The sequence below is a fragment of the Rousettus aegyptiacus genome, unplaced genomic scaffold, assembly GCF_014176215.1.
Source record: "Rousettus aegyptiacus isolate mRouAeg1 unplaced genomic scaffold, mRouAeg1.p scaffold_m13_p_2, whole genome shotgun sequence".
In the NCBI taxonomy this organism is placed as follows: domain Eukaryota; kingdom Metazoa; phylum Chordata; class Mammalia; order Chiroptera; family Pteropodidae; genus Rousettus; species Rousettus aegyptiacus.
In genome coordinates, this window is record NW_023416295.1 from 87,090,386 (window position 1) to 87,106,479 (window position 16,094).

General features: G+C 34.2%; 1 protein-coding gene and 1 pseudogene across 3 annotated transcripts in view; both read right to left on the reverse strand.

Annotated features, from left to right (window-relative positions):
- CNTNAP5 (contactin associated protein family member 5) overlaps positions 1–16,094 on the reverse strand; it is a 723,905-nt gene that overhangs the window by 261,315 nt on the left and 446,496 nt on the right. For all 3 annotated transcript variants that reach the window (XM_016161356.2, XM_016161355.2, XM_016161357.2), the window contains exon 11: positions 15,831–15,937. In XM_016161356.2, coding sequence (XP_016016842.2) covers positions 15,831–15,937 — 107 coding nt within the window. The remainder of the gene's footprint in view (positions 1–15,830; positions 15,938–16,094) is intronic.
- LOC118613964 lies at positions 6,269–6,384 on the reverse strand (annotated as a pseudogene).

Sequence of the window (16,094 nt, forward strand, 5' to 3'; positions counted from 1 at the left end):
TATGGATCTGCATATATATATATGTGTGTGTGTATATATATATATATATATATACAGTTGTAGATTATACCCTTCCTAGTATCACAAAAACATGTAAATATTAGGCATATTAAAGGATTTAATGAAGAAGACCAAACATTCACTGAGTTCTGCCATTTGCTAAGTACAACCAGGACTTTAAAGAATTTTATTTCTATTTTCTCAAGAATTAATTATCAAGCTGGAAAAATATAAACATTTGACAATACCCTTTGTTAGTGGGCATGTGGAGAAACTGGCACTCCCACACATTGATAGTGGGGGTGAAAATTGGCTTAATGCCTATGGACATCAATTTGGCAATATGTAGTAAAATCACATATATCCTTTGACCTAGAAATCCCTATTCTCAGACCATAACCTACAGATATACTTGCAAGTATAAGAAATAGCATATATTCAAGTTCAATGTGATTTTATTTGTATGAATTTAGAAAAAAATCTTTAAAGCCTATCAATTCTTCTTATAAAATGAATTATAGTACAACTCTACAACTGAATTCCAAGAGAATAAAAAAAGAATGATGAAACACATCATGTGTTGATATAGAAAGATGAGCCATAAGACATCATTATTTGAAAAAAGCAAAGTGCAAAACAGTACAAAACAGTATTCCTATAAGGAAATTCAGATATAAGATATAAGTTATCTATTATAGCCTGGTTGTAAGTCTAAGTGGATAAGAATGAAAATAAGGATTTTTCTGAATATCTTTTTGTAGAGATTAATTTGTAATTTTTGTGAATACCTTACCTGTTTAAAATTTAAATTAAATTACACCATTGTTTCCATATATTTAAAAATTACATTCTTAGATCTATGAAGGTATTTCCAGTTCAGATAAGATGGTTTTGACTTGTTTCTTCCTGATCTTCCAGAAACATAATACAAAGTAACCAAGGAGAATTATGAAATGTGAAAAGAGGAGGGTGACATGTTTGGGGCCTTAGGACTAAAGAGATAACACAGAATTAATGCTTCTTTATCCTGTCCTGCCCCCACAAGATAACCCAAGTCTAATACTTTCTGACTCTAAACTCAATCTAGAAATGGAAGGGAGCCCAGATAGGATCATTCTTTCTCCACCCTTACCCCACTGAATTGAAAGAGACGAACTCTAATCACACCATATGAACCTGGAAGTACCAGCTTGGGGGATTCATTGAGAATTCCACTACCAATAAGTGTCCAGGAGAAGGAGTCTTTTTCACCACTGGTGCTGATACTCGCCTCTCCCATCAAGAGACACCAGAAATGCCAGGCAGCACCTACAGGAAAGATCTTGCTACAGAAGCCAATAGCCTGGTACAAGAAGCCAGGAATCAGTTGCTCTATTCAAAAACAAAAACTATCAAACATACCAAGGATTATTACTGAGCAAAGAAAAAGGTAAGAATATGGATGAATCTTCAGAGAATTATGCTGAGTAAAAAAATGTTATTTCATACAAACCTCCCTTTTTTTTCTCACAGGTTTTCACCTGCCACTAGCCTTTTAAGATCTTATCTTTGAATGAAGATTGGACTATTAATGTCTATCTTAAATAAAGTCTTTTAATTCTTGCATTGGGTTTCTGTTTTATTGATGTAAAGAAATCATAAGAACATCTATAACTTAAGAGTAAGAAGAAAATCTCTGAGTCTTGCCAAGATTGTATCCAAAAGCAAAAGAAAGTTACCTTTACTAATTAAAATTTAAAGCAAGGTTAAAAGACAAATATAGAGTTGTGTTTGATTGCATAAAATATCATGTGTTCAGCATCTTAGTCACACCAGGGCCAATAGGCATAATAATGTTTTATATAATTAAGTTGCTACACAAACCTAAATGATATTAGTTTTACACAGGAGAGTTGTACCATGTTAAGCAGACGTATGACATGTTAGGCAGTTAGGTAACTAAATATGGTTAAAGAGGTTGAATATAGGTGCCAAGTTGACAAATGTGTAGACTGTAATCATCAGTTTTATGGATCAATTTGACTAAACTACAGTCTCCAATAATTCAGCCAAACCTAGGTGTTGCTGTAAACATATTTTGTAGATGTGATTATGGTCCATAATCGATTTACTTTTAAATAACAGATGATCCAAAAGATTTGAGTAGGCCTGCCTCAGTCAGATGCAAGACCATACGATCACAGCTAAGGTTTCCCTGAAGAAAAAATTGCACCTGTAGCTTTGGCTCATGCTCTAGATTTCCAGCTTGCCCTTCCTGATTGCCTGCCCTATGGGCCTCAGACTTGCCTAGCCACCTCCCACAATCATATAAGCCACTTTCTTACAGTAAATCTATAAATATACATTTCCTAATGGTTCTGTTTCTCTACCTGAATCCTGCCTGATTTATATCAATTTTGTTTATTATAATCATACTTCTACATTAATAAGAATGCCAATCAATACTAGTCAGTCCCCTTATTTAACTTAACTGTAGCCAAATTCATTTCATTCTGGATCCATAACCCTCCTGACTTTCTCTAGCTGTGTAGATAGTACATATTTACTTGGTTTAGTTCATGTATAGAATTACTGAGCATTCCCTCCCTTTGTGTCTCATCTCATTCTCCATGTGTGGTGCCTATATTTTGACCTATACCTGTATTCAATTTATTCTTTGACCATGTATAATCTTGTATCATTGTCTGAGTATTTAATATAGGTTTCCTCCCTCCCATTTTGCTGTTTATAAAGGCCTTCAGAACAAGAATCAGATCTTCAGTTACTCAGGTATCACCCACAGTGTTCAATCCTGGACCCAGAGTAGACACCTATTTGTACATGTCGAATATAAATGTATGTTGTGTGGAAGAGTAATCTGAAAAAGAGGAGAGATTTATAAGAATTGGTGCTAAATTAAAATAAACATCTCAAAAAATCCTAATGTAAGAACAGGAAAATAAAGCGTGGAATTATCTATGTCACTAATTTTGGGCTCAGTTGTAATTATTATAATATAATAATAAATATACTATATATTAATAAAAGTAAAAGCAATTTCACATCTTGATTATTATTACCTAATTCTGAATCCAGTGATTTCACAAATTATGAGCTCACCAATATCATACTTCATTCCAGGCAACCGAGGTGTGATAATGGTGGGAGAAAATGATCGCAAGTCTTGTTCTTTGGGGACTCTTCAAAACTTGTGGAAGGCTTAAACGGTAGGGTCCCATACTGGGCTCATTGAGGGCACAACAAACACTAACGAGAGAAAGTCCACTTCTAAGAGAAGCCAACCTTCTTCTCCAGCAGAGAAGCACAATGGCAGGAGAAATTGATCAGGATGTTTCTATAGCATCAACTAGAGGAAGTATGCAAATAACAAATGAAGTCAATTCAAACATAGAAGTTAGTCTTTGTTATTTTGTTCTGTAGATTTATCTACAGAAAATGAGAAAAGGTAGAAGTATAGAAGTTTGATGAAACAGCAAATCGGGTGCCTCCTACATAAACACTATGTGTTGTACTCAAAATGTAAGCTTTTATTTAAACATCGAAAACTGCCGACACAGATATTGTTATTCCTATATTTAGAGATGAGGAAACCAAAGCACAGAAAAGTTGGATAATTTTTCCTAGTTTACTCAATTAGTAATTGTTAGAGCCTGGCATTGAACCTAAAGCAGCCTAGTTTTCAAAAAGACGATTCTGTTTTCATGTTTCCTCTCCTTAAAAAAAGATGGAACTTTAAAAAGCACATTAATTTTCTGCTCCTTTTGACAATCTTTTAGTGATGCCTTTGGACCAAAGACCTTTTTAAGTGGACGCTAGAGAGCATAGGTTCTTATTTAGAAGGCCTGTGAGCTCCAGGCACCCCGAATCCACAAGTTATACAACAGTTATTCAATTGAATGCCCATTTAGTCAACATTCAGCAATGAGATAAAGTGTTAGCAGGCAAATTCGCTCGCTTCCTTTTTTAGCTATCATATCAGTGAGATCAGGGAGACAGGAGCGAGGGGATGATTGTCAAGGTCTTCATCATCACATTAGCTGCCAGCAGGAAATCTGTGCTGCAGAAAACTGACTTTGACAACTTCTTCTTGACAGACTAATAAACTCAGTTACATGTCCTGCTATGCTGATGGGCAGCTTCATTTCCTTTTTATGGTTTCTAGATATATTTATTTAAACAAAAGTCCTATTTATGCTAGTGTCTTAAAACTGTGTACTACAACTCTGACAACTGAAAGATGTTTGGGAGCTATAGGGGCCTTGATGTGGAGATCTTTAAGACATATGCTTTGAATTCAAAGCAGGAACCTTAGTTCTTTCATCAAATTAAAAACAGAATGTTTTTCTTCATGGCCAAAGAGAAAGGCTAACAGATGCTGTGGAGTATCATTTAATTTGTTGTCTTTCATCTTCTCTCAATGGGGAAGACATACAAATACACCTCAAAGACATGTTGATGAGTTCAAAATGGGATCTTCATTCTTTCAGTAATCATTTTGGGTATGCAGGATTCCCAATATGGTTCTCCATGCAGGGGCACATATGCATGAAAAGCCAAAGTGCCTGACCTCAAGGAGCTCAAACTAATGGCAAAGAAAACCCAAAAGTTTAATTATTGCAGCCATGTGTGCACATGAATGTGACACCGAAGAATTCAGAATTATCTGGAAGAAAAATCAGGAAGAATATTTGGGGGCAAAGGAATAAAGTGATCAAAAAAATTGATGTGTTTAGGAATCAAAAGTTGATGTGAGCTACTATAACATGGGTACATATGGGACCATGACTCAAAACTCTTTGTGATTTCGGAGGGCTCCAAATTATGAAGATCCATGCTTACTGAGCTGAGCAGCAGGGGTCATATCATTAACATGACTGAGAGCCACTGAAGAATTTGAAGCTGGGCAGTGATATACTCAGAGTTTCTTTTAGAAAAATACTAACAAAAACTAAATTTTAAAAACACACTAGAATTTTGCTAACAACATTTACAGTGTGATATAGCTGAAGAAACTTTTGTGGGATGCTCACAATGACAAAGTCAGAGGCAAGAAGAATATCAGGTTTTAGTTCTACTGAGGTCTTATAAGGAATGATTCTAAACCGCTCTGTCTTGGTTTCTTCCCCTAACTACATGCCTTCTCCTTCACCAAGGTCGCAGTGAGAACAAAATGTTGTAAATATATAAGAACAAGGAATCTATAAGGAAAGGTTAGAATCATACTTGTCAAAGAGATTTCATGCCCATTGATTCATGAATTTATCCCAGTAGCAATAAGGGACAGATTCTATTACTTTATCTTAGAATATGACACAAGTGAGACTCAAATTGGTGAAATAACTTGCCATAGGTTACGGTGTTATCGTGTTACAGAATTTTAATGAATGAAGAAACATTGAATTCTAGCTCTTAATTACATAGTCACAATATTTTTGCAAGCTTCAAACTGAGCATAGAGAGAATTCTTTTATTTTATGAAAATTAGATAGTCTCACTGTATTATTTAAAATAAAATTTATAAGCTGTATTGAGAAAGCATACTGTCTCTCTCTCTCTCTCTTTCTCTCTCTCTGCTTTTTAATCTTATTATTCTTTGAGTTAATATGTTCCAAATGAAAATCACAGTGTTCTACTCAACCAAATGTTTCAAGGGCAAATGCAAGAGTGTCAAATATTTGTGACTCTTGTGCTTTAATTTGTTTTATTTTTATAGGTTATTTGAGGTAACAATGTGAAGGGGAACTCAATGTTTTCTATACCTTAGGTAAGAGATGGGTTATATGATAAATGTAAATATTATTCTGAGCTAGAACATTAGAAAATGGCTAAAATAAGAAAGAATGACTGTACAGTATGATTACAACACACCCAAGTGAATCAACATACTTATTTTGATTCATACTGCTGAAGTATATCAAAATAACCTTTCTTAGGGACCATGTATAATCTATGATTAATGCGATTTGTCCTATGAAGAATATGAGTTACAAGAAGCATGTGACTTGCTGAATGTCACTGTGGCCTTCTGAGCCCCAGTCTGGTCTTTCAGTGATATCGTGCCTCTCAGTTCTTCTACTTATGACAACACCTATGCCAGAACTTAATATCTGTTTCAGAATTTACAGTATGAAAAGTTTCTAGAACCATATGTTCTGATAGCATAGGAAAATAAATGATCAAATGTTTCTTACATGAAAAATGTTTAAACTTTAAAAAACATAATTTTATTTATTTTATTATTATTATTTATTATTATTATTATTATTTATGCCTACAGCACCTGGTCTTCCCAGGAGGTTTCCCATCCAAGTCCTAACCAGGTCCAACCCTGCTTAGCTTCTGAGATCAGACATCAGGCTTGTTTAGGGTGGTATGGCTATAGACCATAAACTGTGGCTCCATTGGGGCACAAACCCAGGACCTTCTGCGTGTAAAGTAGACATGCTAACCACTACACTATGGAATCATGTTGTCAAAAACATAATTTTAAATATGTAATAGATATAATTAAACCTGGAAATGACAAATCCCAAATATTATACTAGATGTTTCTTATTCCGCTTTTAATCCACATAGTAACTTTCACAGTTATTATTTTAGAGATTAAGCAACTAAGGTTGGAAAAATAATTTGTTAAATGTCAGAAATTTATAAATATAACTTTATAGTTTGGATCTTTTTTGGATCCAAAGCTGAGGCACAGATGGAAGATGCATCTTCATATATTGAGTTTAATATGTATATATGTATCTGGTCCAGATTATTTCTAACTCATGGGACATATCTGAGCTTTGTATTTCTATGGTAATTAGTCTTTCATTCATTAAATATACAAATAAATGCTCATTGTTTCTGCTCAGTGTTCAAAACAAATATTAACAGTTCTCCAAAGGAAGGCAACATTAACAATTAAATTATGTCCAGTTAATTATATTTTCTCATATTTTTAGATCTTTCATTGTTTCTAAGGGTTTGGAATAAAGCCAAAACTTGTGATTATATTCTTTACACTTTGTCAATCCAATGTAAATATTTTAAGTTAGCTTTACTGTAGCCTCAATTAATGAAGAAAAGGGGAAATGGAGAGAGAGATGAAGAGCAAGAGGAAGGAAGAAACAAATAAAAAAAATAACGTGTATGAAATGACTGTGAGAAACGCATAAAGTGTTGAGATGTATTCGAAAAGAAGATAAATGATTTTAGGTGAATTCACACCCTTTACTCCTCCTTCCCTAATCTGATAAAAAAAAAATTATATTAGTTTTATTTTTAAATCTTGCCATGTTTCATAAAATATTTAAGAGTGCTCTTTTTTCCACTTAGAGATGTGTAATGAGAAGCAGAAGTGCTTTCAAAGCATTTAGAACTGAGTTCAAAACCCACTTCTACTAGCTCTGAGGCTTTAAGCATTTTGGTCCTAAAAGGATGTTTATATTCATTTATCTTCTGCTGTATGTCTATAGGTACCAAATATATAAAGAAGAATGCACTAAATTTGCAGTTTTGGAAGAAAAACAAGGATCGAATATTTAATTTTAATATGGCAGACAAAGTTCTATGTGAGTGGATGCAGAAGGAGCAGAGAGGATCAATATTGAGAAAATATCTGGGTGGACTTCTTATAGGAGTTGCAAAAGGTAACTCAGGCAAAGAGAGTAATAAGAATTCTTTCTGGTCAAGATATTTGTATATGTAAAGACCCATATTTGTAAGGAATTACCATAGTCCAATAAGGTTAGAGCTAAGAATATGAGGGGCCTTCAGAAAATGTGTGATATATATGCATGTGTATGTATGACGTGTGTGTGTGTGTGTGTGTGTGTGTGTATTACCAAGTACAGTATTGCAGTATATGGCACTTAAAAGGAACTTAACAAATGTCCATTCTCTTTTTTCTCAAGTGCCTCGAGTTATACCAGAACACGCCCATGCTCATTCTTATTTCAAATCCTATATTTGATTATCACTCTTTAATACCACTCTCCTAAGATTTCTCTGCCTTCTAAAGTCTAGCACTTGTGTTCAGGCTTGATCAATCTTTTAATAATTCTTTCACATTCAGCTCGGCCTTCTCTGATATCTCACTTCACAGAGTAGCGATTACCTTGTGGTCAGTCTTATGCGCATAATCACACACTGCTTTAAATTCCTTGTTTATTAATAAATATTGGTATTTACTCCTGAAGGAGAGTATACTCATATTAATGACAGGTAATATCACTTTATCCTGACTATAGCTATGATAAACACCATTTAACAAACTCTCTTGGAACATCAAATTCCAAACATTCCAATACCGCTGCAGTCACAGGTCACCGATAGAAAATGATTTCCTTCTTTCCTTTTTGGGTTTTTCTCCAATTTTTTTAAAACACCTATCTCAGTTATTCAAGAATTACCAACCACAATGCTGAAGGAGTAATCATCATATATCATATGGTGATACCATGTAAAAATTTCTGTTTATAATATATTTTGAATTATTTCTACTTCTGCTTTTACAGGTTTCCACTTTTTCTTAATTCTTATTTTTTATTTTATTAAATTTACTGGGGCGACATTGGTTAACAAAATTATATAGGTTTCAAAAGTAAAATTCCCTCATTATTCCTTCATAGTTATGTCTCAGTTGTATCTCTTCTTGAGTCTTTTAAAATGTGACATTGCAGTTTCTACCTTTGGCCTACCACACCTCACTGACTTCATCTACCCAAATAGCTTCAGTAACCATACACTTTATGATTCTTATTTTCCCCAAGACCTCCATCTGGGGCTTTCCAGCTACTTCTGTATAGTGGATATCTCTCCATGCAAACACCATGTCCCAAACTGAACTGATAACAGCATCCACTAAGTCTCCTCTATCTATATGTCCTCAATCTGTTCAAATAGTAGCTAATGTGGAACAAGGACGTTGAATTAGAAGTCACCAAAATAAATACCTTGCAGGGATTATTTTATTTAATTTTTATATTTCTGCTAGGTAGATGTTATTATTAGCTCCATATCAAAATGTGCAAGTTAAAGCACATAGAGCCCAGAAAACTTACTCTGGCTTAAATGTCCTATAAGTTGTAGGCCTGAATTTGACACTAGACTGTCAGACCCTGATAGACCCTGAGAATTCAGTCACTACATCCTTTATTTGGGAAGTCTTCTAAGCTAAAAAGCTAATAGCCATGCTTCTCTCTGGTGCATTTGACTTGTCTTCAAATCTGTTTTATCCAATTTTAGATTGCCTTTCAAATCATATTCCTTCTTTCTAGTTTGCTCCAACTCTTATTATTTGCTGCCCACACAATTGCAAATAGCATCCAGGATCTCTCCCTTGCACCCACATCTTCCAATTTCAGTTCATGCTCTACAATACCATCACAGTTATATTTCTAAAAAGAAACCAACAAACAAAGAAGCAAATAACAAAATAAATATTAGTGAGTAATGCTCAGCATTAAAATGAAACCAACAAACTGTGGCTGCTTCTAGATGCCCACTAGAGAAGGGAGATACTTCTCAATTTACCATCCTCTACTCTGGGTGCATATCCTGCCTCTCCATCTTCTTCCAGTTCACCCTAGAGTCTAGCAATGCTCAATGTCTCATAGTTTCTTCTTTGCTGTGTGGCCCTTCATGTCCCTCTGTTTTTGCACATGCTGCTCACTCTTCCTTCTCCTCATTCTTGCTATTTCTCATCCTTCAAGTCTCTAGTAAAAGGTCAATCATTCTGAAAATTTTCTTATCTTTTCCAGAAAGTTCCCTTGCCCCAGTGATCTGACATAACTGTGTGCATATATCTCATTTATCTATTCATGTGCACAACAAGCAGTAGATATCTCCTATGTGTCAGGAATTAGACAAGGGGCCGGAGGCACTGTCTGGGCCTTATGGAGTTCCCATCTAATGCCACACTAAGTTATCTCTTTTCTGTTCAATTTCTTCACCAATTACATGATCTACTCTTTATGTCACCAATTTCTTAGAAACAGTACAAATACAAATAAGACATAGTTTCCTTCCTTAAGAAATTTATAGTCTCAGTTGGGGGTTAACATGAATAAAAATAATAATGACACAAAAGACTGTGGTTAGCGTCATAAAATGAAGTAGAATATGGATTCGACAATTCATCACGGGATTTTTTGTTCTTTTCAAAGTAACTACTTGCAACTGGGAATATCTGCTGATAGAATCCTGAATTAAGTATGAAGATACATTTTATTTAGCTCATGATAGGAAACCCACAAGATAATTTTAGAATATGAGTTGACCTGAGCTAAGAGTTATGAGCGATGCTTTTAAATAAACGCTCTTATTACCAAAATCCCCTATGCACTCCAAACTTCTGTTCTGATCATAAAATGTCATACAGTTAGAAGACCATTTACCTACTGTTAAAATAGCAAAATGTTATTCTTTTGTGATGACTACTATAGAATCTGATAGCCAGACAACTTGTTATACTTCCAATCAATTTCTGGCTGTTGACTGCCCAATGGAAGAGTCACTATATCAGGCTTGTGAGAGAAAGAAAGCTGCCATCCTCTGCCAAAAAGTGAGCTAAAGGCATTATTAGGATGCCATAGAAGTTACAATGTGAAAGGGATTAGCAAAGGCTGAGAACTGATGAAGAGACCCTGTAAAGGGTACATGTCAATGTCATCAGACATAGATATTGAGACAATCAAGGCAAGTCTTACTCAATAGGAGACATATAGATAATAAATAAGTACTCGTATCATTTATTGAGTCTACTCAGTATGAGAGAAATCATCAAATTCATAGTTACTGACACAAGATTAGCTTTCAAAAGGTAATTGTGAGTAGTAAAATGAAATTCTGTGAAGACAATCTTATTCTTGTTATACAAGTCATCTAAAAAAAAAAAACTTTTGTTTCATCTGGAATTCGCTATGGTGGTCAATGGTAATTGCCACTTCAATATGCAAATGCTTTAGTAAAAATACATGTCAAACAGTTTTATAAATTATAGTAAACAATTATGCCAGAAAACAAGATGTTAGAATATAATGATCAGAATATAAATTGTAGCAAGGCCTTATGAAAGTAAGATGGTAATCTGAATCAAGATCCTTAAAACTACTCATAATCTTTGACTCAATAATGGTATTTCTAAGGCAGTTCAAGGAAACAAAAGACAATGGGTTAAAAAAATAAAAGCACGAAGATGCTCACTGAAATGCTGGTTAAAATAACATTTTGGAAAAACAGAGGATACCTCTCCTTGAAAAAGGAAAATATTAAAATGGTTAAATAAAAGCAAAAGTGCCATTACATAGACTATTTATGATATCATCATTAAAGTGGTTTTTATAGGTAGGGAAATAACATGTGAAAGGCTTTGGTCATAATGGAAAGTGAACTCAGATTTCCTCTAGGGAAAGTGATAATAATCTCATTTGGGCTTCAGTAATTAATGGATAAAACAATTCATTTTTTTTCCTTTCTTGATCCAGGCAAACATATGCATTGTCCCAAAACATAGCATATATATTCCTGTCATCAGGTCTGAGCAATTGCCAATCTTAATAAGCTTAATAGGTTTGTAATAGGCTTCCTTATTCCTTATATCTATTCTAATTTTAACTGTTCTTCAAGTCCTAACTCATTCTACTCACTTCCACAATAATTTCATTATTATCTTAGAACACGAAAACTTTCTCATTTCTCAGTCTTCTAGAACTGCATTTTCAATTGCAGTGTCACAATATCATATTGTGTCTCAAGTAATATGAAGAATGTTATGAATGTCCCATCACTAGTTCATATACAGAGGTTTGAAAATGTCTTCTTGTTTGAGAAAGAAAATCAGATATAGGGCCTAAGTTTCTGATATCTGTAGTCAGATTCATTTCCTTCAAGCCCCGGGTCTACCATTTACTAGACATGTGACCTTAAGAAACTTGTCCTTTCTGGACCTCGATGTGCTCATCTACAAAAGGCAGATCATAATAATACCCATCTCAGTTTATCATTATGTTGTAGACTGATCTATGCATTAAGTTCTCACATTCGAAACTTTTTTCTTTTAATCTTAACTTAGATTTCTAATCAGGTGGACATGATATACCATGACCAAGATATACCCTGAGTACTTAGAAGTTTGACTTTATATACATGATTTTTATGAGATAAGTGATGATCTTACATTTTCTCTGTGGAAGCTGTCACAAATTGGATAGGAATTGCCCACACAGTCATCACCTTCTAAAAGACGTGGTTTTAGACAAGGTGTATTTGAAAAGTGACCTAACATGCCAGAAGAGAGAAAGAGCAAATAGGGGGATCGTTTTGTAAACTATATAAATGTCTAACCAAATCACTGTATACTTGAAATTAATAATAGAATAAAATTTAACAAAAGTAACATAATATTCATACCCAAGTTATTTATGTGTCATCAAGTAAGAAAGCGAGGAAATTGAAATGGAATGATGATTTTTGATAGCCACCTGCTATGTCTAAAGACTGAGAATTCTCATTTTGGTTTTCCTCAGAGTCCATCCTACCCTTCCCTTCACCCAGAACCCTCTCTTATCCACAAAGGCTGGGCAGAAAGAAGTTAATATTATCTGTTTTGAGTCAACCCTATTTGTACACACTTACTAGAAAGAACCAATAAAAAAACAATAACAAACACATAAACAAACAGACAAAACCTTAACCCTGAAGAGCGTGAAAGGACAAAAAACTAAAACAGTCAAGAAATTATTAGTTTTAAAAAATCTGTAGAACTTGTATTTACTGGTCTGAATGTAAATAATTGCTTCAAGAAAATATGCCTCAACACACCAGAAATATTTTCATTTCTGCAACAGCAGAATCTTGATCTTGCTTGTTTTGTTTTTAAGTGAGTGCATCCTGTGTGTTGTGTTCATGTTGACAATTCTCATCTCTGATACCCCTTCTGTGGGACACATGCTTGTTGAAGACATGAAAGTATAGCTTGATTCACTCAGTTTACAAAGTGACTCAAAACAATGGTCCTTACACAATGGGAGTAAGTAGAAGGAGGATAGATTCTTGAATTGCACAGGCAATCAAGATGTCAAAACTCATAATCACACAAGTGCCTCTCCTTTGTCTGGCTAAGTGAACATGGGGTTTATCATTGTTGCAGCCTACAGTGTAAACCCTGAGCAATTTCATAGAAAGAAACATGGAAAGGTGTTTTAAGAAAAAAATGATATTTTTTCAATGACAGTTGATATTTGATATTTTATATTAGTTTCAGGTATATATCATAGTGGTTAGATATTTATATAATTTATGACATGATCTCTCTAAGTCTATAAACTTCTTGATACCATAAATAGTTATTATAATATTATTGACAATATTCCCTATGCTTACATCCCCATGACTATGTGTAACTACCAATTTTTATTTCTTAATCCCTTCACCTTTATTATGAAGTTCCTGAACATTCTTCCATCTAATAATCATCAGTTTGTTCTCTGTATCTAGCAGTCTGTTTCTGTCTTGTTTGTTTATTTTGTTCTTTAGATTCTACATGTATATGAAATCATATGGTATTTATCTTTCTCTGTTTGACTTATTTCACTTAGTATAATACCCTAGGTCCATCATTTCTAGTTTACAAAATTTTCTATTCAGTTGTGTCTAATCTAGAATCAGGAATAAATTATTAATTTCAATTTTTTTAAATTATATTTTTAAGACTTGGTATGTAGACTCTTCAGCTCATCAGTTTTGACAGCATTCTTTTAAAAATCAACACCTTGCCTCCATCAATTTGTTTTTTAAAGCTGAAATTTTTCTAGTTTTAGCCCAATGAATGGTGAAAATTAAAGTAGAAGACCATTCATAGAAGTGAATTCAAAATAGTGTTAAATTACATTAGAAAAAAAGTGAATAGAATAAGCTTTAAATATCATAGAAATGATGGCATGTGATTTGGCCCAAAATTAGGTAGCTTTGTCTTAAACCTCCAGGGTTTTCTTGTCTCACTGTTAAATTGAAGGTCGTTCTATTTGCCTTTGAGCTTCTTATACGAGCATTGGCATTATAATTTGGATAGTCTTATAGATGTCCTACTTTTCTTTTTGAACAAGTATATATTATTCTTGGCTATTTAAGGATAATATTTCTTGAACCAGACTCAACATAGATAGATTGGTATTTTTTTGGGTCATTAAATAAAAACATGTAATTTTAGGTCAAAATAGCCCGCAAAATTTCATTAGCTTTCCTTCACAAGATCTGTAAATAAATAGAACTCTGAAGGAATGAAATTTTATATTTGTTCAAGTACACAAGGATAGGTAAAATTCAAATCCAAACTCTCCTGGTCCAGTGTTTTTTCGCTCTTCCAAATTTCAAAGATCTGTTTTTCCAAGTGACTAACAGCTATAACAATGTTATTCCATGATGGCAGTTCGGATATTACTTCTTCAGTGGGCATCATTGGTGAATGCTACATTCCAAGGCATAGGAGAGACTACAACATTGCTGAGAGGTCTTCAAAGATGAGATCATTGACACTGCTCATCCTATATCAGAGTCTGATTGCACCCCAGCAATTATATACTATTCCCTTTCTGCATCCCTGAGTGACATTCCAGAAATAGCAGAAACAAGAAAAACTGGTGTGATTTGCCTCTGAGAAGATGTCTTACTTTAGCCCTCAAGATAGCTCCAGCCTTGGCATGAATCTTACATCTTTCTAGAAGGCTTTTTTCCCATTCCCCTACTTTTTACATCAATTCCAAATTTCACGTTTTCCATGAAATTTCCTACAACTAATGCCAGCACCTTCAGATTATGTCATTCTCAGTATTACATATACTTCATTTAACATGTTTTGGCATACAATTCTCTAAATGACAAAACTTCTCATCGTTGACATGTGACTTTGTTTGGTAACTATAATAAGACTATAAACTATAGTAATTATGGCTCATGTTATTCATTTACTTTTTACTCCTCACTCTTTATTTTTTTGTGTGTTCCAGCCTGCATCACACTCTGCTTTCTCTCTTACATTTGTTGCTTTTAGCACTCTCCAACTATGTTAAATTACTAGTAGATTCAGTTTCCTTTTTTTTTTTCCCTGCCATATTCCTATCACAAGATTAATTTATGCCTTCTAGTTGAAGCTTTTCAAACATTGACACGTGGTTACTGGTACTTATCATCAATATATTGGTTCTATGATCTCAGATCCTATAAGATGGGACTTCTGCCCCTCTTGAATTTAGCTGTGACCATTTGGCTTTATTTGGCTAATGGAATGTGAGTGAAAGTAATGCTTCCACCTCTAGGGAGAAGCTTTTATAAACTATCACATGTTTCCCTGTGTTTCCTTCTCCCAGCCATGGTAACCCTCCAGATGATGGAATCTCTGTAAGCATCTTAGAATGAAGACAATGTGGAAGAGAGCCCCACACACATGTGTTATGACCATGTAACATAAACATGACACCTTATTACTTAGGTCACTGGGCTGGTAGGTTGTTTATCACAACACTATAAATTAATCCAACAAGAAAACACAATTGACTCAATATCTCCCCTCTGTATACCTGTATAATACCTTTCTTTCCTCTACCTCAACATATTCCATTTCTTGCCTGTCTTCCTGATAGACCATAAATTCCATGAAAATGTGGCTTATATCCATGTATCCTCTATGCCCACTACAGTGTTTGGCATAAAGTATCATCTCAACAAATACATGTTGAATTCATAAATAAAAAGTGTCTGCCCCATGCTGGGTACTTCCTGAAAATAACATTTGTATTCCTGGATTTTTGCCCTTTCCACTGTGGGTGAACCATGAATCTACTCACAATGATGGCAGGTGGTGCCAATATAACCTGTGTCACTGCAGTTGCAATAGAAGGTGGTCCAGGACTGGGAGCAGCTTCCACCATGTTCACAGTAGTTAGGCAAACACCTAATAGAAGATAAAGGAAAGCAACCCAAATAAACCACATTAGCTAAAATAAAGGGAAAAACAAAATGTCATATCTAGGTACATGAATTGATAGTAGAAAATGCTCTACTATACTCTTCTACCTAAGACAAATGTGAATGACATCAAAGTAATACTT